We start from the raw sequence: 23941 nt of genomic DNA on the forward strand, positions 1-23941 counted from the left end.
CTATGGGTTTGGTTTGGTTTGGTTTTGGTTTTTCGAGACAGGGTTTCTCTGTGGAGCCTTGGCTGTCCTGGACTCGCTTTGTAGACCAGGCTGGCCTCGAACTCACAGCGGTCCACCTGCCTCTGCCTCCCGAGGGCTGGGATTAAAGGCGTGCGCCACCACCGCCCGGCTGTAACCTCTATGGTATTGTCCCCACCTTTTCGACTGTCTGATAATCTTTTTTTTTTTTTAAATAATTTTAAAAGATTTATTTATTATTATTTATACAGTATTCTGCCCAAACGTGTGTCTGCCCACCACAAGAAGATACCAGATCTCATTACAGGCAGTTGTAAGCCACCATGTGGTTCCTGGGAATTGAACTCGGGAACTTCAGGAAGAGTAAACAGTGCTCTTAACCTCTGAGCCATCTCTCCAGCCCTGTCTGGTAGTCTTGTAGGGAGGTCAGCTCCGCAAGGCTATAGATGTTTCCTGGGACCTGAAACAGTGCTGTAGCCAGCAGGTGCTCAACACATATGTGTGGAACTCGTGAACGGGTGGTTCATCTCTAACTGTCTCTATTCAGTCTACAACCAGCTCCTGCCAAGGAGCTTCTACACATCTATCGACACTTCTGTTTGCCTGTGGCCACCGCCATCATGTTTTGGTCCAGTGTCTGCCGGATGACCGGGGTGCTGGAAAAATTAATGAAGGCAGGGCACGCTGCTTAGACATTTCCCTCAGAGGAGCTGGATCTGGGTTCGAGTCCCAAGACGCCCTCTGTGTACAGCGCTCCCAGGCTCCATCTTCTGGCCCGAGCCGACCGGCAGCCCCTGCATGCCTTTATACCACGTGACTCGCTTCAGCCAATGGTAAGTGAGCGGAAGCCATATTTCCAGCTCCTCTGCATTTACAAAGGTCACTGGTGTGTACAGCACTGGTGTGTACAGCCACGCTTCCCGCCTTTCCCTGCTATCTCTGTCAGCCTGGTTTCTGAAGTTGTCCACATGCGGGCCAAGTTCTCCTGAGCCTTGTCACACCGGTCCAACTGAGACAAACTTGTGGAAGAGGGGGAAAAAAAATAAACCTTATAAGCTTTTCAAGCAGAGAAACAGCGCGGGGCCAACTGTTACTGCAGCTTAATCGACCTCATCCTGACTACAATGTCACCCTTTCCTTTCCTATCATCCCTGTGCTACCTGAGACAGTCACATCAGCACTCAAACCTCGGTGTCTCCAGTCACAAGGTGGCTCCTAAAAATGTCAGGTCAGAGGTCGTGCCCCACCTCCTCCCAAAATACATAATATAATTATAATAAATATAATATATATGTGTATACATATGTACACACATATACATACAAGATTTTGTCACTGGTTTTGTTGATTTTTTAAAATTGATTTTAAAGATTATTTTTAGGTGAAGGTGTATTCCTCTGAGGGGAGTTGTGCACATAAGTGTAGGACCTGAGGAGGCCAGAAGAGGGCGCTGGATCCCCTGTAGTCACAGGGGACACAGGAGTCACAGTTGTGAGCTGCCCATTGCAGATGCTGGGAATTGAACTCTGTTCCTCCGCAAGAGCAACAAGCAAACCTAATTATCGAGCCATCCCTCCACTATTTGGTGAAGGACCGTGACGTTTGAATGGGGAGGGCGTCACCACTCTGTCAGCAATGAGTGACGCGTGCAAGCCTATTATTCTAGCAATGGCGTCGGAAGGATCCTGGGTTCAAAGTCATTCTCGGGTACACACCCAGTTTGGGGCCAGCCTGGGCTTCATAAAACCCTGTCTCCACGTGGGGAGGGGACTACTAGGTGACAGGGTGTAGTGCACATTATACTAGTAAACGCATCATGTGCTGTTTAAACTCTCTGAGAAGAGCCGGGCGTGGTGGCGCACGCCTTTAATCCCAGCACTCGGGAGGCAGAGGCAGGCGGATCGCTGTGAGTTCGAGGCCAGCCTGGTCTACAAAGTGAGTCCAGGATGGCCAAGGCTACACAGAGAAACCCTGTCTCAAAAAACCAAAAAAAAAAAAAAAAAAAAAAAGACATAGTGCAAGTCGGGCGGTGGTGGCGCACGCCTTTAATCCCAGCACTTGGGAGGCAGAGGCAGGCGGGTCGCGGTGAGTTCGAGGCCAGCCTGGTCTATAAAGCGAGTCCAGGATGGCCAAGAGAAACCCTGTCTCCAAACAAACAAACAAAAAACCAACAACAAGGTTTCTCTGTGTAGCCCTCACTATGTACACCAGGCTGGCCTCGAACTCTCAGAGACCCAACTGCTGTGTCTCCTGCCTGCTGGGATTAAAGAGGTGCGCCACCACCACCCCAGGCTTGCTATTTATTCTCCTACTTTGGCTTGTTATATACTTAATGAACTCACTCATTAAAGAGGGAAAATATGGCTTCTGTAGTTCATTCTCCAGACTGTCCGGTGGAAGGGCAATGGTTTGGGCTCAGAGACCTTATTTGGAAAATGCTGCTTAGAAGAAGACCCTGGTGTGGTGGCGCAAACCTTTAATCCCAGCACTTGGGAAGCAGAAGCAGGTGGATCTCCATGAGGCCAGCCTGGTCTACAGAGTGAGTTCCAGGACAGCCAAGGCTACACAGAGAAACCCTGTCTCAAAAACAAAAGAAAACCAAACAAAAAGCCCCAAAAACAAAAGAACAAAAAACAAAACAAAAAAATCCAGCTTGGTCTACAAAGAGAGGCCAGGACAGCCAGCGCTACACAGAGAAACCCTGTCTTGAAAAACAAAACAAAACACACACACCCCTGAAAAAAAAGAAGAAGTGTGTTTAAAGTGTTTAGAAAGAGCTGCAAGTCGAGTACACCAAGGAGTCCGCTGTAACTGGCAGGGTGATGCTGTCTACAGTATCCCCAGGACTCCAACTCTCTCACTTGCTCCACTTCTTGTCAGGGAAGAAGACCTCTCTAAACTGTTGATGAGAATTCTGTCCATATTTGATTGTCCTTGAATTTAATCAGGCGCTGACACGATCTGCTTGCAAGGGCATCTGGGAAATGTAGTTTTTTTTTAATGTTGAAGAGACTGGGTCTCCTCACCTGACAATTTTACCCACAGCGTGGCTCATTAAGGGTTTATTTCTCACTCTTGCCAGGCTCCTGTCTCAGGTAGACGGGTGTGACAAAGGTCGTGAGAACTCAGCTTTTATGTGAGCTCACTCAGGAACCAGGCTGACAGGGCTAGTCACTTTGATGATGGCACGCCGGGAAATTTCATTAATCAGAGCAAGTCAGGTATTACACCTAATTAGGGGCAGAGAAAGTACAATTTCATCTGTGGCCAGCAGAGAGAGCTGTTTGAACATCTGACCAAACCGTCTGTCACCACACTCCATTTTACACACACACACACACACACACACACACACACACACAATAAATAAATAAATAAATAAATAAATAAATAAATAAATAAAATTTTTTTTACATTACAAATTTGGCCGGGTGGTGGTGGTGCACGCCTTTAACCCAGCACTAGAGAGGCAGAGGCAAGTGGATCTCTGTGAGTTCAAGGCCAGCCTGGTCCACAGAACAAGTTCCAGGACAGGGAGAGTCCCTCCGAGGGACTCATTGGTATACTGCCAATCATCGGGGGGGGGGGGGGGGCTCAGCATCCTGTTTCCCATTTGCCGGAAACGAACCGCTACCAAATGAGTGGCTTAAAAACTACGTGACGAGTTTATTATCTTACAATCAATCGTAGCTGTCGGGAGTCCAAAGCGGAGGAGGTCACTGATCTGGGGTCCTGGTGGCCACAGGGTCGGGTGCTTCTGGAGGCCTGAGGGGTGGTGTGAGGGTGGGGCGTGGGGAGGCAGTGTCTTGAGCTTTCAGGCTTCTAGAGACTTCTTCTCCCGTTCTCTGGTGCAGGGCTCCTCGTCATCTTGTTGAGGAGCGAACCCCTGAACTCCCTTGTGCTTGCCGGGCACTGGCCACACCCCTCACTGACGGCTTTTATGTGAAGCCACGTGCCCAGCCCCGTCTCTGGTGGGTTCTGGGCAGGCGCTCTACAGCTGTGCTACAGTCTCTGTCCTGATTCTGACATGGACACAGGTCAGGGAGCCGCTGACAAAACCAGCCCAGGGCTGTTTCCTTTGGGCGGGTTTTTCCCTGTAGCGCATCAATTTTCCACCTTCCTGACGCTGTTAATGCTCTAATAAAGTCCCTACCTGCTGTGGTGACCAACCCAGGCCCCCCCCCACCATAAAATTATTTTCGTTGCTACTTCATAACCGTAATTTTGTTACTGTTATCAATCGTAAGGTAAATATTTGTCTTTTTCCAATGGTCTTAGGCGACCCCTAAGTGTGAAAGTGTCATTAGACGCGCCCCCCCAAAGAGATCACGGCCCACAGGTTGAGAACCCCTGTGGTTCTGGAAGCGCTTTCTCCTCAAGGAAGGAGCTTCTGGTTGAGGTAGGACGGGATTTTATGGTGGGGGACCTTTGAGGTAGACCCAAGGCTTTTCTTATCACACCCAAAAGACACGGATGGGGACACTGGCTGTTTTCTTAGGCAGGTGGCCCCCCGCAGAGCTGCCAGAAGCACAGACCAGAAGGTGAAGGTCGCTGGGACACTGGGGATCTGTCCCTGCGGGTACTTGAGATGCTGGGTCTATGGCAGCGCCCATCTTGCCAGTTCCCAGCAGCTTTGTCCTGTGGGTGCCACGTGTAGCGTTTCCGCAAGTGTGAGGCGCTGACGGGGTGGGGTCCGGAAGGCAGAAATTCTGTCTTCTGGGCCGCCGGGGGTCCAGAGGCCATCAGGAAGTTGGCACCAGCTGGCAGTATGGGGCCGGGTCGGGGTTTAGTAGGTCCTAGGAGGAGTGAGGAGAACTGTGAGGGGCAGGGGAGGCGGAGGTGAAAGAGGAACTGCGGGGGGCAGGGGGCAGGGGCATGGGGAGGGGCGGGCAGAGTATGACAGAATGGAACTAGGATTGAGCCCCAGCGTTCGTTATGGGGTGTTAGGGAGTAGGAGAGATGGACTGCAAACTAGCAGGCGAGGGCAGGGGCAGATGGGAGAAGGTAGAGTGAGCTGTGAAGAAAAAATTGTGTGTATGTGTGTGTGTGTGAGCGTGCACATGTGCATGTGTGTGCGAGCGCCTGTGTGCCTGTGTGTGTGCACGTGCGTGCAGGCGCGAGTACGTGTGTGTGCACGTGTGCCCGTGTGCTCGAGCACGAGTGTGCGTGTGTGTGAGCACACGTGTGCACCTGTGCATGCAAGTGTGTGTGCTCGAACACAAGTGTGCACGTGAGAGAGAGAGAGAGAGAGCGCAGAAGAGCCGAGAAACACACCTACGTAGACAGGCACTGAAGAGACAGAAGGGACGGGACCGCGTGGAGAGACTTGAGACCCAATCCTGAAATAGGTGGCTTCATGGAGTGGTGTTCCATCACGGCTTAATCTGTTCTGCTGTGTGACCCTGAGAAATCTCCTTTCCCTCTCTGGACCGTGTTTACCTTGGACAGACGTGACGCTTTTGGTCATTTCTACAGAGGAAGACCCCAGGTCCAGGAGGCCAAGGGGCTTGTTCAGCGGTCAGTCTCAAGGAAGGGGTAACAGGTCTTACTGGGCATTTCCTGCGCAGGGTGCGGCGGCGGCGGGGTGGGGTGGGGGAACCATCTGCTGCTCAGTGAGGTTCTTGAAGGGGGGTGGTGGAGGGGGTGTGGGGGTGAGGGATGGGGGTGGGGCTTGTACGTACCTGGTAGGGCTGGTTCTCCTGGGATGCAGGTGGAGGCTGGCTCTGCAAGGGAGAGGTACAGGTGAAGGGGTTCCTTGTGCCCTATAATCTTTGACCCTGTTGTTATGACATACATGCCTGGATTCAGAGTCCCCCTTGGCCTTCTGGTTATAAGCTTCCTGATTGCAGGGAGCACACCTTAGGCAGTGGGCCTGACATTTGTGGTACTCAGGTGCCGGCCAATCACATCATGAATGCTTAGCTTCTCCCTAACACGGGGTTTAAGTAGTTAGCCTGTGTGTGTGTGTGTGTGTGTGTGTTTGCTTTTTGTTTTTGTCTTTGTTTTTACATTCTCTCTCTGTCTCTGTCTGCCTTTAAAAAATATTATTATTGCCAGGCGGTGGTAGCAACACCTTTAATCCCAGCACTTGGGACGCAGAGGCCGGGGGATCTCGGTGAGTTCCAGGCCAGCCTAATCTACAGAGCGAGTTCTCGGACAGCCAAGGCTACACAGAGAGACCCTGTCTTGAAAAATAATTATTGTACGTAGGGGGCATGGCACTGTACACATATGGAGGACTGAGGATGAGTTTGTGGAATCGGTTTTCTTTGGCTTTTGTGTGGGCTGCAGCGATGGAACTCGGTTCCCAGGTCACTGGGGCAAATGTCTTTACCAGCTTCAGCTATTTCTCCAGATCCTTGTTTTCCTGAACCTTCAAAAATTTCTTTCTTTCTTTCTTTCTTTCTTTCTTTCTTTCTTTCTTTCTTTCTTTTCCTTCTTTCTTTTTTTCTTTTCCTTCTTTCTTTTTTTCAAGGCAGAGTTTCTCTATGTAGCCTTGGTTGTCCTGGACTCACTTTGTAGACCAGGCTGGCCTCGAACTCATAGCGATCCCCCTGCCTCTGCCTCTCGAGTGCTGGGATTAAAGGCGAGCGCCACCACTGCCCGACTGGTTTCTTTTAATTTTTATCAGTGTGTCTATATGTGTGAGTGTGTGTGATATGTTGCCTGTGTGTGGATGTGTGTGTCTGTATGTATATCTGTGTGTATCTGTATATGTGTCTGTGTATCTCTGTGTGTGTGTGTGTGGGTGTAACACAAGTCATGTGCATGTGGCTATCCACCGAGGGCCAGTACAGGGCATCAGGTTCCCTGGAGATGCAGTTTCAGGAGGCTGGGAGCTGTCCAATGTGGGTGCTGGGTCCTCAAAAGTAGCAAGAAAGTGCCGAGCCATCTCTCCAGCCAACTCCTGTCCCCTCCCTCCTTGTGTTGTTTTTTTGAGACAGGGTCTCAATCTAACCCAGGCTGGCCTCAAGCTAATGGCTGACAGGATTTCTCTGTGTAGCCTTGGCTGTCCTGGACTCGCTTTGTAGACCAGGCTGGCCTCGAACTCACAGAGATCCGCCTGCCTCTGACTCTAGGATTACAGGCGTGCGCCACCACACCCAGCTTCAAGTTTGACTTTAAACTCTTGATTCTCCTGCCTCCAGCGCCCATGTGCTGGGGTGGTAGTTGATAGGGAAAAGTGACTCTTTGGTGACTCTGTCTGCACATAGTGTGGCTTTTGTGAGTTGTCACCAGTGCTGGGGTGTGGCTGCCAGAATCACCCACAATCCTGCAAGTAACACCGGTAAACCCACTGTTTCACCAGCTGAACTCGGGTGGAGTCCTTGCTGTAGCTTTCGTTGGACCCTGTCCCGGGCAAAGAGACACACAAGAATTGGAGGGAGCGGCTGGCAAGAGGGCTCGATGTGGGCAAGGTGCTTGCCACAAACGCCGACTATCTGAGTTCGATTCCTCGCACTCAAACGGCGGAAGGCGAGAACTGACTCCACAATAAGTTGTCCTCTGACCTCCTCATGCATGTTGTGGCATGTGTCCCCCTTCTCCTGTCCCCCGACATACATGAAGGAAGGACAGGAAGAAAGAACGGGTGGACTGAAGAGAGGCACCCACGCACCATGGTTAACTCGGGGGAAGGGGCCTTGTGAGAAGCAAGCTCTCAGGGGATAGGACTCACCATGGCTGGGTTCACTGGCCCCATGTCACCTACGGGGGACATCAGGTAGACTGGACATGGCATCACTTCGTAGATGTTACTGTCACCTGAAGCAGAGAGGAAGGGATCCCACTGGCAGGTGACTCCTGTGGGCCAGCTCGGCCCACTTGTCCTCTGCACTCACTCAGCCCCTCAACCGACATTTGTGCAGACCCCTCCTCCTGCCACCTGTGTGCTGGGGACACAGTGGTGGCCCAGATAATCCAGGCCCTGCCCTCCTAGTACTCCAAGTCCCCTGGGGGAGGAGAGACCCATTCCCTGAGAGAACAAGGCTAGGAGTGAGTGATGGGGCACGGGGTTGAGGGGGCAGGGACGGAATATAGAAACACAGAACCAGGGCTGGACAATGGTGGCGCACGCCTTTAATCCCAGCACTCGGAAAGCAGAGGCAAATGGATCTCTGTGAGTTTGAGGCCAGCCTGGTCTACAGAGAGAGTTCCAGGACAGCCAAGGCTACACAGAGAAACCCTGTCTCAAAACACAAACAAACAAACAAACAAACCAAAAGAAAAGAAACAGAAACAGAAACAGGTGCCTGACCAGCCTGGATGTCAGGGAGGGCTACTTTGAGGAGAGGTGATCTGAGACAGCGAGAAGTGAGAGCTGGGCAGAGGCTGGAGGGGAGCCAGCCGGAGCCTGGCGAGAGAGCCTACTGTGTGAAGAACGTGAGGGACCTGAGAAGCACCCTAGGGAGACAGAAGTCTGTCCCAGGGCACTTGGGGAGCCATAGAAGGCTTCATGAGCAGGGGACTAGTTAGGAGCAGGGACCTTGTAGGTTTACAGGGGGCCTAGTCCTTTCTGATCCCCTCAGTGAGTCCAAGGGTCCCAGTGGGCTCTGACTGTGTGTGGGACTACAGACCCCTGAGTGAGAGACACAGAAAGACTGGGTGGAGCTGGGCAGTGGTGGCGCATGCCTTTAATCCCAGCACTCGGGAGGCAGAGGCAGGTGGATCACTGTGAGTTCGAGGCCAGCCTGGTCTACAGAGCGAGTCCAGGACAGCCAAGGCTACACAGAGAAACCCTGTCTGGAAAAGCCAAAAACAAAAACAAAAACAAAAACAACCTGAGTGGAAAGACATCCTCTTGGCTTACCTGATTCAGGGCTGGTGTTCATGTCTGGCTTCTGTGTAGCTGGACTCCTAGGGGTACATAGAAGAACCCTGAGATGCTGAGGTTGGGGCAGGGGACCCCAACAGCCCGGAGAGTCTGCCTCCCTGTTGCCCTGACCCTTACCCAACCTGGGGATGACAGATGGCAAGATGGGTAAAAGAGGGGATGGAGGACATAGAGGGAGGTCTGTGACCTGTACCTGAGGCTCCTCTGGTCCTTCCGGCTTCGAGTGACCAGGAGGTAGGCAATGCCACTGACAAGCAGCGACCCCATAACAAGACTTCCAATGATGGTAGCTGCCATGATCCCGGCATTGAGGGGCAGGTGTCCAGTGGCTGAGAACTGGCGCGCATCTGGGAGTCAGGGTTGTGTGAGTGAAGACGTTTGTCTGTTCTCACCTGATTATTTACTTTACAGTGCCATGCTAGGCACCCACTCCACCACTGACCCGCACTGCCAGCCCCTCACTGGGGGATTCTAGGCAGGGGCTCTACCACTGAGCCACACCCCCAGCCCCTCACTGGGGGATTCTAGGCAGGGGCTCTACCACTGAGCCACACCCCCAGCCCCTCACTGGAGGATTCTAGGCAGGGGTTCTACCACTGAGCCACGCCCCCAGCCCCTCACTGGGGGATTCTAGGCAGGGGCTCTACCACTGAGCCATGCCTCCAGCCCCTCACTGGGGGATTCTAGGCAGGGGTTCTACCACTGAGCCACACCCCCAGCCCCTCACTGGGGGATTCTAGGCAGGGGCTCTACCACTGAGCCACACCCCCAGCCCCTCACTGGGGGATTCTAGGCAGGGGCTCTACCACTGAGCCACACCCCCAGCCCCTCACTGGGGAATTCTAGGCAGGGGCTCTACCACTGAGCCACACCCCCAGCCCCTCACTGGGGGATTCTAGGCAAGGGCTCTACCACTGAGCCACGCCCCCAGCCCCTCACTGGGGGATTCTAGGCAGGGGCTCTACCACTGAGCCACGCCCCCAGCCCCTCACTGGGGGATTCTAGGCAGGGGCTCTACCACTGAGCCACGCCCCCAGCCCCTCACTGGGGGATTCTAGGCAGGGGCTCTACCACTGAGCCACACCCCCAGCCCCTCACTGGGGGATTCTAGGCAGGGGCTCTACCACTGAATCACACTTCTAGCCCCTCACTAGAAGGTTCTAGACAGGGGCTCCGCTGCTGAGCTGTATCTTCTCAGCCCCTTTTTGTAAGTTACTATTAAGTGTTATGATTTTGAGAGAGGATCTCCTATAGCCCAGACTGGCCTCAAATTTACTATATAGCTAAGGATGACCCTGGACTTCTTCATATTCATGTTCATGCCCACATGTATGCAGGGGTTGCATTTGGGTGCATGCAGGTGCAGACCGGACATTGATGTCAAGTGTCTTTCTCAGTCAATTTCTTCCTCCTGCTCCCCCCCACCCCGAAACAAGGTTTCTCTGTATAGTCTCTGGTTGTTGTGGACTTGATTTGTAGACCAGGCTATCCTCAAACTCATAGTGATCCCCCTGCCTCTGCCTCCTGAGTGCTGGGATTAAAGGCATGAGCCACCATTACCTGGCTCTACCTTTCTTTCTTTGTTTTTCTTTTCTTCTTCTTCCTCTTCCTCCTCCTCCTCCTCCTCCTCCTCCTCCTCCTCCTCCTCCTCCTCTTCTTCTTCTTCTTCTTCTTCTTCTTCTTCTTCTTCTTCTTCTTCTTCTTCTTCTTCTTCTTCTTCTTCACAGTGTCTGTCACTCAGCCTGGAGTTCACTCTCTGTCTAGGCTGAGTGGTGACCAGCAAATTCGAGGGATCCTCCTGCCTCTGAGACTTGCCCAGTCCCAGGATCATATGCAGCCTACATGTTTCTGGGGATTTAACCCAGGACTTCAAGTGTGCTAGGCCAGCACTCTGCCCACTGAGCCACATGTACAACCTATGTAAAATGTTATTTTATTTTATTTTTTGTATGTGTATGAGTGTTTTGCCTGCATGTATGTCTGCGTACCATGTGCATGCCGCGTGCTTGCAGAGGCAAGAGGGGGCATTGGATGCCCTGGAACTGGAGCTCTAGACAGTGGTGAACCATCATGTGGGTGCTGGGAACCGAGCCCGGGTCCTCTGGAAAAGCAGTCAGAGCTCTCATCTGCGAGCCATCTCCCCGAGAGCCCTGCAAATCATTTTTTAAAATCAATCATTTTTTCCCCTTTCTCGTCCCCACTTTTTCCTCCCCCCCCGCCCTTTCTGTAATTTGGAGGCAGGATTTCATTAAGTTGCCCACACTGGCTTTAGATTTTCCATCCTTCTATGTCAGTCATCTGGCTGGGCTTGCATCTCAACCCACGAAGGGCTCAAGGCCTTGGGCTGATGGTTTCTAACGTGTTCTGAGTCCTTCGTCACTTCCTCACCACTGCCCATCAGACAGGAACAGTCTCCTCACAGTAAATGGTCTCCTTTGGTAACATGTTACTTTTCTTTCTTTCTTTTTTCCCCCTGGAGACATAGTCTTTCTGTGTAGCCTTGGCTGTCCTGGACTCGCTTTGTAGACCAGGCTGGCCTCAAACTCACCGCGATCTACCTGCCTCTGCCTCCCCAGTGCTTGAAGTAAATAATTTCCAAGGTCCAGATGGAAACCGTGTCTCCCACTCTGTGTTCTTCTGTGCTATGACTTGTTTATTCTGAAAAACTTGAGGGTCTCATCTCTCTCTCTCTCTGTCTCTCGCTCTGTTTTTTTTTTTTTTTTTTTGTCTGTCTGTTTGTTTGTTTTTGTTTTTCCAGACAGGGTTTCTCTGTGTATCCCTGGCTGTCCTGTAACTCACTCTGTAGACCAGGCTGGCCTCCAACTCATTCGCCTGCCTCTGCATCCCAAGAGCTGGAATTAAAGGTGTGTACCACCACCGCCTGTCTTAGCCCTCTTCTTTGAATGTGGGACACTGTCTTGTAATCAACCATCAGTGACACTGTATAAATACAGGGATAGAGTTAGCAACAGCTGAGGAAACTGGGGTACTGCTCAGTGGTAGAGCACCTGCCTAGAATCCCCCAGTGAGGGGCTGGGGGCGTGGCTCAGTGGTAGAGCCCCTGCCTAGAATCCCCCAGTGAGGGGCTGGGGGCGTGGCTCAGTGGTAGAGCCCCTGCCTAGAATCCCCCAGTGAGGGGCTGAGGGCGTGGCTCAGTGGTAGAGCCCCTGCCTAGAATCCCCCAGTGAGGGGCTGGGGGCGTGGCTCAGTGGTAGAGCCCCTGCCTAGAATCCCCCAGTGAGGGGCTGGGGGCGTGGCTCAGTGGTAGAGCCCCTGCCTAGAATCCCCCAGTGAGGGGCTGGGGGCGTGGCTCAGTGGTAGAGCCCCTGCCTAGAATCCCCCAGTGAGGGGCTGGGGGCGTGGCTCAGTGGTCCAGCCCCTGCTTAGAATCCCCCAGTGAGGAGCTGGGGGCGTGGCTCAGTGGTAGAGCCCCTGCCTAGAATCCCCCAGTGAGGGGCTGGGGGCGTGGCTCAGTGGTAGAGCCCCTGCCTAGAATCCCCCAGTGAGGGGCTGGGGGCGTGGCTCAGTGGTAGAGCCCCTGCCTAGAATCCCCCAGTGAGGGGCTGGGGGCGTGGCTCAGTGGTAGAGCCCCTGCCTAGAATCCCCAGTGAGGGGCTGGGGGCGTGGCTCAGTGGTAGAGCCCCTGCCTAGAATCCCCCCAGTGAGGGGCTAGGGGCGTGGCTCAGTGGTAGAGCCCCTGCCTAGAATCCCCCAGTGAGGGGCTGGGGGCGTGGCTCAGTGGTAGAGCCCCTGCCTAGAATCCCCCGGTGAGGGGCTGGGGGCGTGGCTCAGTGGTAGAGCCCCTGCCTAGAACGCCCTAGTGAGGGGCTGGGGGTGTGATTTTTTTCCTCTCTCTCTCTCCTCTCTTTCTTTCTTTCTTTCTTTCTTTCTTTCTTTCTTTCTTTCTGTTTCTCAAGACAAGTTTCTCTGTGTAGCCTTGGCTCTCCTGGAACTTGTTCTGTAGACCAGGCTGGCTTCGAACTCAGAGATTCATCTGCTTCTGGCTTCTGAGTGCTAGGATTAAAGGCATGAGCCGCCACTTCCTGTCTTTTTTTTTTTTTTTTTTTTTTAGTGTATTTATTTATTCATGTGTGTGTCTGCAGCAGCAAGTGGAAGTTGAAGGAGAACTTTTGTTGCCTTGCCTTTCTTCTTTTGCTTTGCAGATCCTGTAGATCAGAACTAATCCGTCAGGTTTGGCAGCCTTTACCCCTTGATCTATCTCACTGATCCTGTTGGCATTTTTGAGACAAGGTCTTGTTCAGTTGCCCAGTCTGGCTTGGAACTCACTGTGTAGCCTAGGCTGCCTTAGAGTTCCCCACCTCCCCTGCCCAGCCTTCCCAGTGCCGAGTGACATGTATACCCCACCATACCTACGGGTTGTCTGCTTCATGGAGACCTCTCTGATGACCAGCCCCACCTCTTCCTGTGTCACCTTAGCTTATTTAATTTCCTGAGCCAGGCAAAGTACAATCCCCACATTGCCTCAGTTTCCCCATCTGTAAAATGGAGACAACACTGCCTCAGAAGCGTTTTTCCCCCCAGAAACAGGGTCTCTCTGTGTAGCCCTGGCTGTCCTGGACTCGCTTTGTAGACCAGGCTGGCCTCGAACTCACAGCGATTCACCTGCCTCCGCCTCCCGAGTGCTGGGATTAAAAGTGTGTGCCACCACTGCCCAGCTAGGAAACTTCTTTAAGTGACAAAGTAGTTACTCTATTGTAGTGGTCCTTATTCTGGTTGCAGGGTGAGGGTGGGGATGGGGGTGGGGACGAGGTTAGTTCTGGGGGGCACTTGGCAAAACCTGACACCACTGTGGTTATTGTGAGTAGCAAGAACTAGTAATGTTGCCAGGCGTGGTGGTACAAGCCTTTAATCCCAGCACTCGGGAGGCAGAGGCAGGAGGATTGCTGTGAGTTCGAGGTCAGCCTGGTCTACAAAGTTAGTACAGGACAGCCAAGACTACACAGAGAGACCCTGTCTCAAAAAACAAAAACAAAAAAACCAAACCAAACCAAACCAAAACAAAACCCAACAAGGGCTGGAGAGATGGCTCAGAGGTTAAGAGCGCTGCCTGTTCTCCCAAAGGTCCTGAGTTCAATTCCCAGCAACCACATGATGGCTCACAACCACCTACAATGAGATCTGCTGCCCTCTTCTGGCCTGCAGGTGTTACATGCAGACAGAACACTGTGTACTAAATAAATAAATCTTTTTAAAAAACCAACAACAGCAAAAAAAAAAAAAAAAAAAAAACTAGTAATGTCTAGAGCGGCTGTAGAACATCTCTGAGATGCACAGCTGTCTACCCCAAGTGGTCAATCAGCCCATCCTATTGATCAGCCCGATCTGGGAAAAGTATTCAGTTAGATGTCACTATTGCCCTCGAACCTTTCCTCTGGAGCAGCTACATCAACAAACGCTTGACCAGTGAACAAGAGGACCGAGCAATTCCTAAGGTAATCAATGGATACGGGAGTAATCAGTGCGTGGGAAGAATTAATGAAACGGAGTCTGGGATATTCATGGTCCGGTAGACAGTAGGTGCTCATCAGTGCACATAACGCCTATGAGGCAGGAGGCCGAATGCAATGGTGTTTTCACATGGCCCTTCCTCCCACTGTAGCCTTTCCACTTACCAGCCACCCGGACTTCAGCCTTGGCCTTCAGTGTCCAGGCGGGGTTCACGGTGACAGCCACTTGGTAGGTGCCGCTGTCTGAAGGCTGGGCGCCTCGAAGCAGCATGGAGCCGTTGGGGAACCCAACGATGTCTCGCTGCCCCATGGCAACGCCATCCCTCTGAGGCCGCGGTAGGCCAGGGATGTAAGAAAACAGCCTTGTGCCTCCATAAGCCTCCTCCCCCAGGTACCAGATAAAGTCCTGCACAGTGCCGGGGACACCGTGGAGCGACAGGAGAAGGTCCTGGTTCTTTTGAGGCTGCTCTGGAACCATCTGGATACGGAGAGCTGCCAGGGCGCCTTGAGGCAGCCAGAAGGCCAGAAGCAAGGCTGTGGGAAGGAATGGAGGACGCTTGAGTTTGCATGTTGGGCAGAGATGACAAACCTTCCTCTCTACACACTCTCAACTGGAAACACAGACTCTGAGGGCTGCACGTTGGAAACAATGATGAGATTGATTAGTGATGTCTACCCTAGGTGCAGGAGTAGGAACATAGGCACAGCTGCCACAGATCTGCCACCCGACTGGCAGAAGGATTTTCTGCCCTGCGATGCTATGTGGTCGGTCCCTAAACACTTGAACCCTCTGAATTTACCCATTCAACCAACATTTAAAGGCATATCTAAGCCGGGCGTGGTGGTGCATGCCTTTAATCTCACCACTTGGGAGGCACAGGCAGGTGGATCGCTGTGAGTTCGAGGCCAGCCTGGTCTACAAAACGAGTCTAGGACAGCCAAGGCTACACAGAGAAACCCTGTCTCGAAAAAGGCATATTTATTATATTATTTATTATGCCAATTATATCATAGGTCTAAAATTCCCATTTCCCTAGGTTTGTTTTCTTCTTCTTCTTCTTCTTCTTCTTCTTCTTCTTCTTCTTCTTCTTCTTCTTCTTCTTCTCTTCTCCTCCTCCTCCTCCTCCTCCTCCTCCTCCTCCTCCTCCTCCTCTTCCTCCTCCTTCTCTTCCTTTGAGATAGGGTTTCTCTGTAACCCTGACTGTCTTGGAACTTGCTCTGTAGAACAGGCTGTCCTTGGACTCAGATCAAAGGGATTGTCACCACCTTTTATTTTTATTTTTATTTTTGTTTATTTTGAGTCAAAGTTGCCTGGAACTTACTATGCAATCCAGTTCCTGCCTCAGCCTCCAAAGTGTTCCCATTACAGATATGCACCACCATGCCTGGCTCTTTCCTAGAGTTTTGCTTTTTATTTAAGACAAAGTCTTTTTTTTGTTTGTTTTTTGTTTTTTGTTTTTCGAGACAGGGTTTCTCTGTGTAGCCTTGCCTGTCCTAGACTCGCTTTGTAGACCAGGCTGGCCTTGAACTCACAGTGATCCGCCTGCCTCTGCCTCCCAAGTGCTGGGATTAAAGGAGTGCGCCACCACGCCTGGCGAGACAAAGTCTTAAGTAGACCAGGCTAGCTTTTTGATGTAGCTCAGAATGTCCTTCTACCTTCCAGATGCTGGGATTATAGGTGTGACTCACCAGTCCAGGCTCTGTCTCTAGTCCCCTCCCTCCCTCCCTCCCTCCCTCCACAGAACACAGTGCGGAAGCAAACTCTAACTCATACCCTCACAGTTCTGACACTCTAGAAAATTCCACAGATGAAATAGAGATGGAGCTGTGATGCTACTATCCTGCCCCATCTTGTCCTTCGGCCATTGAGGTAGTTTCCTCCTTACCTGAGAACATGAGGCCCTTTGAGAAGCAGCCCGGGGCCTGGGTTCGAATCTCCATCTTGCTTCCTGTAGAGAGCGCAAAGGTGCCGAGAGCCATGGTGTGGGGGTCTAGCTCTCCCAAGAGTGAAGTTCAGTGAGGCATCCCAGAGGGTGCCTCAGGACACAGCCAGGCTGTGTGGTTGCGGAGCCCCAGTATCCCCTTCCACGGTCTCCTCTCCCAGCCTCTCAAGGTGCCACCCTTGCCCAGAGATGAAGCACACACAACACTGGTTGGACCAGTCTGCCAAGGTGACTGGGGACTTCCCAGGCCTCCTCCCCAGCCCCGCCATTTCTCTTCCTTGTGGCTGGCTGTGGGGAAATGGCATGGCAGCCTCTGGTTGAGCAATCTCTCCTCCCTCCCACTACCTCCTCCAGAAGCCAGGACTGAGAAATTGAAGGTCAGGAAAGTGGGGGAGCCAGTGAGTAGCAGAGGTGTTTTATCTGTTGGGGGGTTCACTCTAAAGCTCTCAACTCTTTCTTTAAACATTTATTTAGTGTGTGTGTGTGTGTGTGTGTGTGTGTGTGTGTGTGTAGGGGGATGGGGGTGCGGGAGTTGGGGGAACAGGGGGTGGAGGGGTGGGAGTTGAGGGGTGCAGGGGTTGGGGTGGGGGATGGGGAGTGGGGGATGGAGGGTGGAGGTTAGGGGATTGGGAGGTAGAGGGGGGCTGGGGGTGGGGGAGGGGTGAGGATTTCAGGGAGTAGGGTGGGGGGTGGGGGGTGCCACCCTCCACCCTTTACCATGTGGGTCTCGGGGATCAGACACAGGTCATCAGGCTTGGTGGCAAACACCTTCACCCCCTGGAGCCATCTTCTCAGCTACCCTTAGTTCTTGTTTGTTTGGTTGTTTTAAGTGTTCATGTACTAAATCCAGCGACCGCTCCTGTGCTCAGCCTGTGACCTGCCTCCAGCCCTGTGTGTGTCACAGCCCCCACTGCAGGCCCACCCCCAGACAAGGCTGGGAGCAGAGGAGAGATGAAAACCAAGGGGACTAGGGGAGCCCCGGGGATGAGGAAGGGAGGGCTCCCTGGAGGAGGCAACCTATACTGAGGGACCTGGAACCAGGAGAGAAACAATGGGCAGGCGTGTGTCCCAGGCTGCCCCCAGCTCATGCAAAGGGACAGAGGCTGAGCTGGCCACAGATGCATCATGGGAACTGTGAAATCTGGGTCAGTGAAGCACTGGGGAGGGCTGGTAGGAGGGGCAGGCGGGTTCCCCAGTTCTGGCAGGTTTTTGAGCTCTTCCTGGACTGAGCATGGGATGGCGGGTTCGGGGCTGTTTTGACACTGAAATGGTAAGCCACATTGGCAGTTTATAAAAAATAGAAATAACTATAAAAATAAGTGATAGCAGAAGGAGGTTGGGAGGGTATGGGGGTGAGGGTGATTAAAATGTGTGTTGGGCCGGGCGTGGTGGCACACGCCTTTAATCCCAGAACTCAGGAGATCGCTGTGAGTTCGAGGCCAGCCTGGTCTACAAAGTGAGTCCAGGACAGTCAAGGCTACACAGAGAAACCCTGTTTTGAAATACTGGAAAACAACAACAAGAACAAAAACAAAACAAGGAAAAAACCGAAAAACAAAATGTGTGTTGGGGCAGCTCCATGGCTCAGCAGGTACAGGCAAAACCGGATTTAGCTCCTCAAGACAGGCACTTTCAAGAACTCGCTGGCCACATCCATTTACTGGCAATCACCTTGGGCAACGTAAACATAACATTTCCAGAACCATTCCAGAAGGTTCTATTGAAAAGAGGGGCCGGGCGTGATGGCACACGCCTTTAATCCCAGCACTCGGGAGGCAGAGGCGGGCGGATCGCTGTGAGTTCGAGGCCAGCCTGGTCTACAAAGTGAGTGCAGGACAGCCAAGGCTACACAGAGAAACCCTGTCTCGAAAAACAAAACAAACAAACAAACAAACAAAACCCCAACAAAACAAACAAACAAACAAAAAAAAAAAAAGAAAGAAAGAAAGAAAAGAAGGGAGGGGTGGGTGCAGGCGCTTCTGCTTTAGTGAAGGGTCTGGTCCAGCGCACCTTGAGTTGCTGGGGTCGGGGGTGGGGGGTGAGGAGGTTCGGTGGGGTTGGGGGGCTGGGAGTTGGGAGGGGTCAGGGAGGAGGCGCTGTGCTTGTATGTGTCTGTCATGAAGTGGTGGCAGGTGATGGGTAGCACCCCGCAGACCTCACTTTGGGGCATTCAGGAAGTGTAGCTTTTTGTGCCAGGATAACAGTCCCCACACCCCACTGGGCCAAGTAGGCAGCAAGGCCAGGAGCCCTCAGCATCTTCCCTTACCCACCAGGCTGCCCCGTGAGAACTCCGCCCCTCTATCTCACCTACTGAGAAACGAGTATCTACATCGCCCCCTCCTGTCCATGCTTGGAGTGGCAGCCAGAACTGCAGATGTCAGCAACCCGCTCATTTTAACTTTGGACCCATTTGGGCCTGCCCCACTCAAGCCCCCAGCCCTCCAAAAGAGCTGCAGCCTCCCCCCACCCCCGCTCCCACACTTTCTCGATACCTGGAAGGCTTCATGGTGGTAGCTATTGGATGGTATCCTCTATTTCAATTCTTCTCGCTGCAATCCAGTCACTTTTCTGTCTATCGTGGGGTGGGTGTGTGTTGTGTGTACACAATGTAGCAATTTTATTGTAAATTTAGAGCCGTGGTTCTCAACTTTCTTAACTCTATGAGTCTTTAATGTAGTTTCTCCTGCTGTGGTGGCCCCCTAACCATAAAAGTATTTTTTGTTGCAAGTTTAAAGATTTATTTATTATTATATACACAGTGCTCTGTCCACATAGACACCTGCCCGCCAGAGGAGGGAATCAGATCTCATTATAGATGGTTGTGAGCCAATGTGTGGTTGCTGGGAATTGAACTCAGGACCTCTGGTAGAGCAGTCAGTGCTCTTAACCTCTGAGCCGTCTCTCTAGCCCTTGTTGGAACTTTTTTTTTCCGTGTTGCAACTTTATACCTATAATTTTGCTACTGTTATAAATCATAATGAAAATCTGATCTGGCCGGGCATGGTGGCGCACACCTTTAATCTCAGAACTTGGGAGGCAGAGGCAAGTGGATCGCTGAGAGTTCGAGGCCAGCATGGTCTACAAAGTGAGTCCAGAACAGCCAGAGAAATTCTGGAGAGAGAGAGAGAGAGAGAGAGAGAGAGAGAGAGAGATATTTGGGAACCCGTGAAAAGGTCACTTGTCCCTCCAAGGGATCTTGTCCCACAGGTTGAGAATAGAGGCTGTTTTTTGCAGAGGGGCTGGAAACAGCACGGGTCAGCACCTGAGACCCGTGGCTGCTCTTTAAGAGGACCCAGCTTGTATTGCAAACACCTGAGTGGCAGCTCAAGGCTGTTACTAACTTCATTTGCCGGCATCTGGTGCCATCTTGAGGCCACTGTGGGAACTGCAATCACCTAAAGGGGCTTGCGCACATAAACATACCCAAAAGGGCTGGGGGAAAGTTAAAGTGCTTCCTTTACAAGCTTCAGGACCCGAGTTCAAGCCGCAGCACCCACATTGAAAAAAAAAAACTCATGCCGGGCGTGGTGGCGCACGCCTTTAATCCTAGCACTCGGGAGGCAGAGGCAGGCGGATCATTGTGAGTTCAAGGCCAGCCTGGTCTGCAGAACAAGTCTAGGACAGCCAAGGCTGTCTCGAAACCTTGTCTCGAAAAACCAAACCAAACCAAACCAAACCAAAACAAACAATCAAACAAAAAGCCAACTCATGTGCTGGGGGCTGGAGAGACGGCTCAGTGGTTCAGAGCACTGCCTGGGCTTCCAAACAACGTTGGGTCAATTCCCACACCTACACAAAAAACATAATTGTGCTGTGGTGTGTGCTTGTGACCCGGCAATGGGAAGGTGAGGACAGGACAGGAGGAACCCTGGGGCTGCATAGCTAGTCAGCCTAGCCGAATTGTGAGCTGCGCGCCAGCAAGAGGCTCTGTAAAACAAGATAAGTTAAAAAGCCAGATGGGCACTCACAGTATCACACACCTTTAATCCCACACTCGGCATGTAGAGGCAGGCTGACCTCTGAGTTACAGGACAGCCAGGGCTATGTAGGAAAACCCAGTCTTAAAACCAAACAAGGCCGCGGGTGGTGGTGGCACATGCCTTAATCCCAGCGCTGGGGAGGCACAGGCAAGTGCATCGCTGTGAGTTCGAGGCCAGCCTGGTCTAAAAGGTGAGTCCAGGATGAGCCAAGGTTAACACAGAGAAACCCTGACTCAAACAAAAACAAACAAGCAAAACCCCAACAACAACAACAATAAATAAATGAACGCATGATGAACATTTAGGCTATGAAAATAATATAAGAGGCAAGCGAGTGAGGCCAGAGAGAGGATGCTGCGCCGAGGACTTTCCCGTGTTTAGACGCTCATGGAAGAAGGGGTTGGCTTCTTTGCTGAGTCTGAATCTTGAAACAATGGATGAGGAGCAGACAGGTTCCCTCCTCCCCTAATCTCCCTCCCCTCCCCCCATCCCCATCCACTCCCACCTGCCCTCCAGCCAACCACACATGGCACCACAGCCTAGCCTCACAGTCAGCCCCAGCCTACTGGCCCCCAGACTTTCAGCTGCACGTGGTTGTGACACTCGAGACCCACATGATTCTTATCTTTTTATTTGTATTTTTTAAGTACCATTGAATTAGTTTGTGTGTGCCCATAGTTGCCACCACGTGCGTGGGGACCAGAGGACAACTTGTGGAGAGTCTGTGCCATCATTTGGGGTCCCAGGAATTGAACTCAGGGCTTCATGGTTGGGGACAAGTACCTTAACCTGCTGAGCCATCTCTCTGGCCAACATGACATCTTTTATTGTTGTTGTTGTTTTGTTTATGGAGACAGGGTTTCTCTGTGTAGCCCTGGCTGTCCTAGACTTGCTTTGTAAACCAGGCTGGCCTCGAACTCACAGAGATCCTCTTGTTTCTGCCTTCCGGGTTCTGGGATTACAGGCAGGCACCACTGTGCCCAACTATGATTTTTTTTTTTTTTTTTTTTTTTTTTTAGGTTTTTCGAGACAGGGTTTCTCTGTGTAATAGGCTTTGCTGTCGTAGGCTGGCTTAGTAGAGGAGGCTGGCCTGAACTCACTTAGTTTTTTTGTTTGTTTGTTTGTTTGTTTTTTCGAGACAGGTTTTCTCTGTGCAGCCTTGGCCATCCTGGACTCACTTTGTAGACCAGGCTGGCCTGGAACTCACAGCGATCCACCTGCCTCTGCCTCCCGAGTGGTGGGATTAAAGGGGTGTGCCACCACCGCCCGGCTCTGAACTCACTTAGATCCACCTGCTCTGTCTCCCAAATGCCAACCTTTTTCTTTTCCTTCTTTTAAGATTTATTTATTGCATATACAGTGCTCGCCTGTCTATACCTGGATATAGATGTCCGCCTGCACGTCAGAAGAAAGCCATCAGATCACATTACAGATGGTTGTGCCCCACCATGCGGTTGCTGGGAATTGAACTCAGGAGGTCTTCCAGAGTTCCCAGCACCCACATGGCAGCTCACCACCATATTTAACCCCAGCCCGGAGGATGTACAGATCAAGAAGACATATTGTCTCTGAACAGCAAAGCGTGTTACGTGTTGTTGGGCCTCTGTATGTCGAGGTTGGCTCTCCAGCTGATGCACATCCCACCCCCGCCGCACCTGTACGGCTTCCCCCCGTGTGAGTTCTCGCGTGGTTCTGCAAGGGGGTGCCTGCCTTGTGAAGCCCGTCCCACCACACCCCACACTTGTAAGGCTTCTCTCCGCTGTGTAATAGGCAGTGGATGGTGAGATCCCAGCTGTGGCTGAAGCCTTTCCCGCCGCTGTGGCGCCGGTAGGGTTTCTCCCCCGTGTGTACTCTCTGCTGAGTCTTAAGGCTCGACTTCTGACTGAAACCCTTGCCACAGTCCGGACACCAGGAGCGCTTTTTTTTTTTTTTTTTTTTTGGCTGGATGAGCTCTTTGTTGCATGTGGACACGGGAGCTATGTCCGGTGTCCTCGTGTGTACTGGACACAGAGGACTTACTGCCCAAGGGGACCTGCTGATGGAGTCCCAGACTGGGGCTGCCGATGAAGGCTTCCTGGCCCTGGCTGCACTGGGAGGCCTTCCGTTAGGTGTGAACACGATGCTGGGTGAGGGGTGACACCGGAAAGATGACTTTGCCACAGTCGCTGCTGCTGGGGGCTTTGTATGGCCTATACAGTATATGGTTACCATGGTAGGAAGGGCATCGGTGAAAAGGTCACTTGTCCCTCCAACGGACCTTGACCCACAGGTTGAGAATAGAGGCTGTTTTTCCCAGAGGGGCTTGAAAGACCACGGGTCGGCACCTGAGAAACGTGGCTGCTCTTTAAGAGGACCGAGATTGTATTGCAAACACCTGAGTGGCAGCTCAAGGCTGTTACTAACGTCATTTGCCGGGATCTGGTGCCATCTTGAGGCCACTGTGGGAACTGCACTCAACTACATGGGGTTGCGCACATAAACATACCCAAAAGGGCTGGGGGAAAGCAAAGTGTTTCCTTTAGAGCTTCAGGACCCGAGTTCAAGCCGCAGAACCCACATTTAAAAAAACTCGTGCCGGGTGTGGTGGCACACGCCTTTAATCCCAGCACTTGGGACGCAGAGGCAGGCGTATCATTGTGAGTTCAAGGCCAGCCTGGTCTACAAAGTGAGTCCAGGACAGCCAAGATAACAGAAAAATCCTGTCTCAAGAAAAAAAGAAAGAAAGGAAGGAAGGAAGGGAAAGAGAAAGAAAATCTGCTTTGGGAACCTGTGAAAAGGTCACTTGGATCTTGTCCCACAGGTTGAGAATAGAGGCTGTTTTTTCCAGAGGGGCTGGAAACAGCACGGGTCAGCACCTGAGACCCGCGGCTGCTCTTTAAGAGGACCCAGCTTGTATTGCAAACACCTGAGTGGCAGCTCAAGGCTGTTACTAACTTCATTTGCCAGCGTCTGGTGCCATCTTGAGGCCTCTGTGGGAACTTCACTCACCTACGTGGGCTTGCGCACACTTTTAAACATATCCAAAAGGGCTGGGGGAAAGTTAAAGTGCTTCCTTTACAAGCTTCAGGACCCGAGTTCAAGCCGCAGCACCCACATTGAAAAAAAAAAACTCATGCCGGGTGTGGGGGCACACGCCTTTAATCCCAGCACTTGGGACGCAGAGGCAGGCGTATCATTGTGAGGTCAAGGCCAGCCTGGTCTACAAAGTGAGTCCAGGACAGCCAAGATAACAGAAAAATCCTGTCTCAAGAAAAAAAGAAAGAAAGGAAGGAAGGAAGGAAGGGAAAGAGAAAGAAAATCTGCTTTGGGAACCTGTGAAAAGGTCACTTGGATCTTGTCCCACAGGTTGAGAATAGAGGCTGTTTTTTCCAGAGGGGCTGGAAACAGCACGGGTCAGCACCTGAGACCCGTGGCTGCTCTTTAAGAGGACCCAGCTTGTATTGCAAACACCTGAGTGGCAGCTCAAGGCTGTTACTAACTTCATTTGCCGGCGTCTGGTGCCATCTTGAGGCCTCTGTGGGAACTTCACTCACCTACGTGGGCTTGCGCACACTTTTAAACATATCCAAAAGGGCTGGGGGAAAGTTAAAGTGCTTCCTTTACAAGCTTCAGGACCCGAGTTCAAGCCGCAGCACCCACATTTAAAAAAAAACTCATGCCGGGCGTGGGGGCACACGCCTTTAATCCCAGCACTTGGGA

General features: G+C 52.0%; 1 protein-coding gene across 1 annotated transcript; it reads right to left on the reverse strand.

Moving 5' to 3' along the window:
* Positions 1–4746: 4746 nt before the first annotated feature.
* On the reverse strand, positions 4747–16299 carry Ceacam19 (CEA cell adhesion molecule 19). Its single transcript, XM_051162014.1, has 7 exons — positions 16206–16299; positions 14485–14925; positions 9045–9198; positions 8828–8874; positions 7697–7782; positions 5700–5741; positions 4747–4814 (listed from the first exon to the last, which is right to left on the reverse strand). The coding sequence occupies exons 1-7, from the start codon at positions 16297–16299 to the stop codon at positions 4761–4763; spliced, it is 918 nt and encodes a 305-aa protein (XP_051017971.1). The 3' UTR covers positions 4747–4760.
* Between the last annotated feature and the right edge of the window lie 7642 nt (positions 16300–23941).

The sequence above is a fragment of the Acomys russatus genome, chromosome 19 (assembly GCF_903995435.1).
Source record: "Acomys russatus chromosome 19, mAcoRus1.1, whole genome shotgun sequence".
NCBI lineage: Eukaryota > Metazoa > Chordata > Mammalia > Rodentia > Muridae > Acomys > Acomys russatus.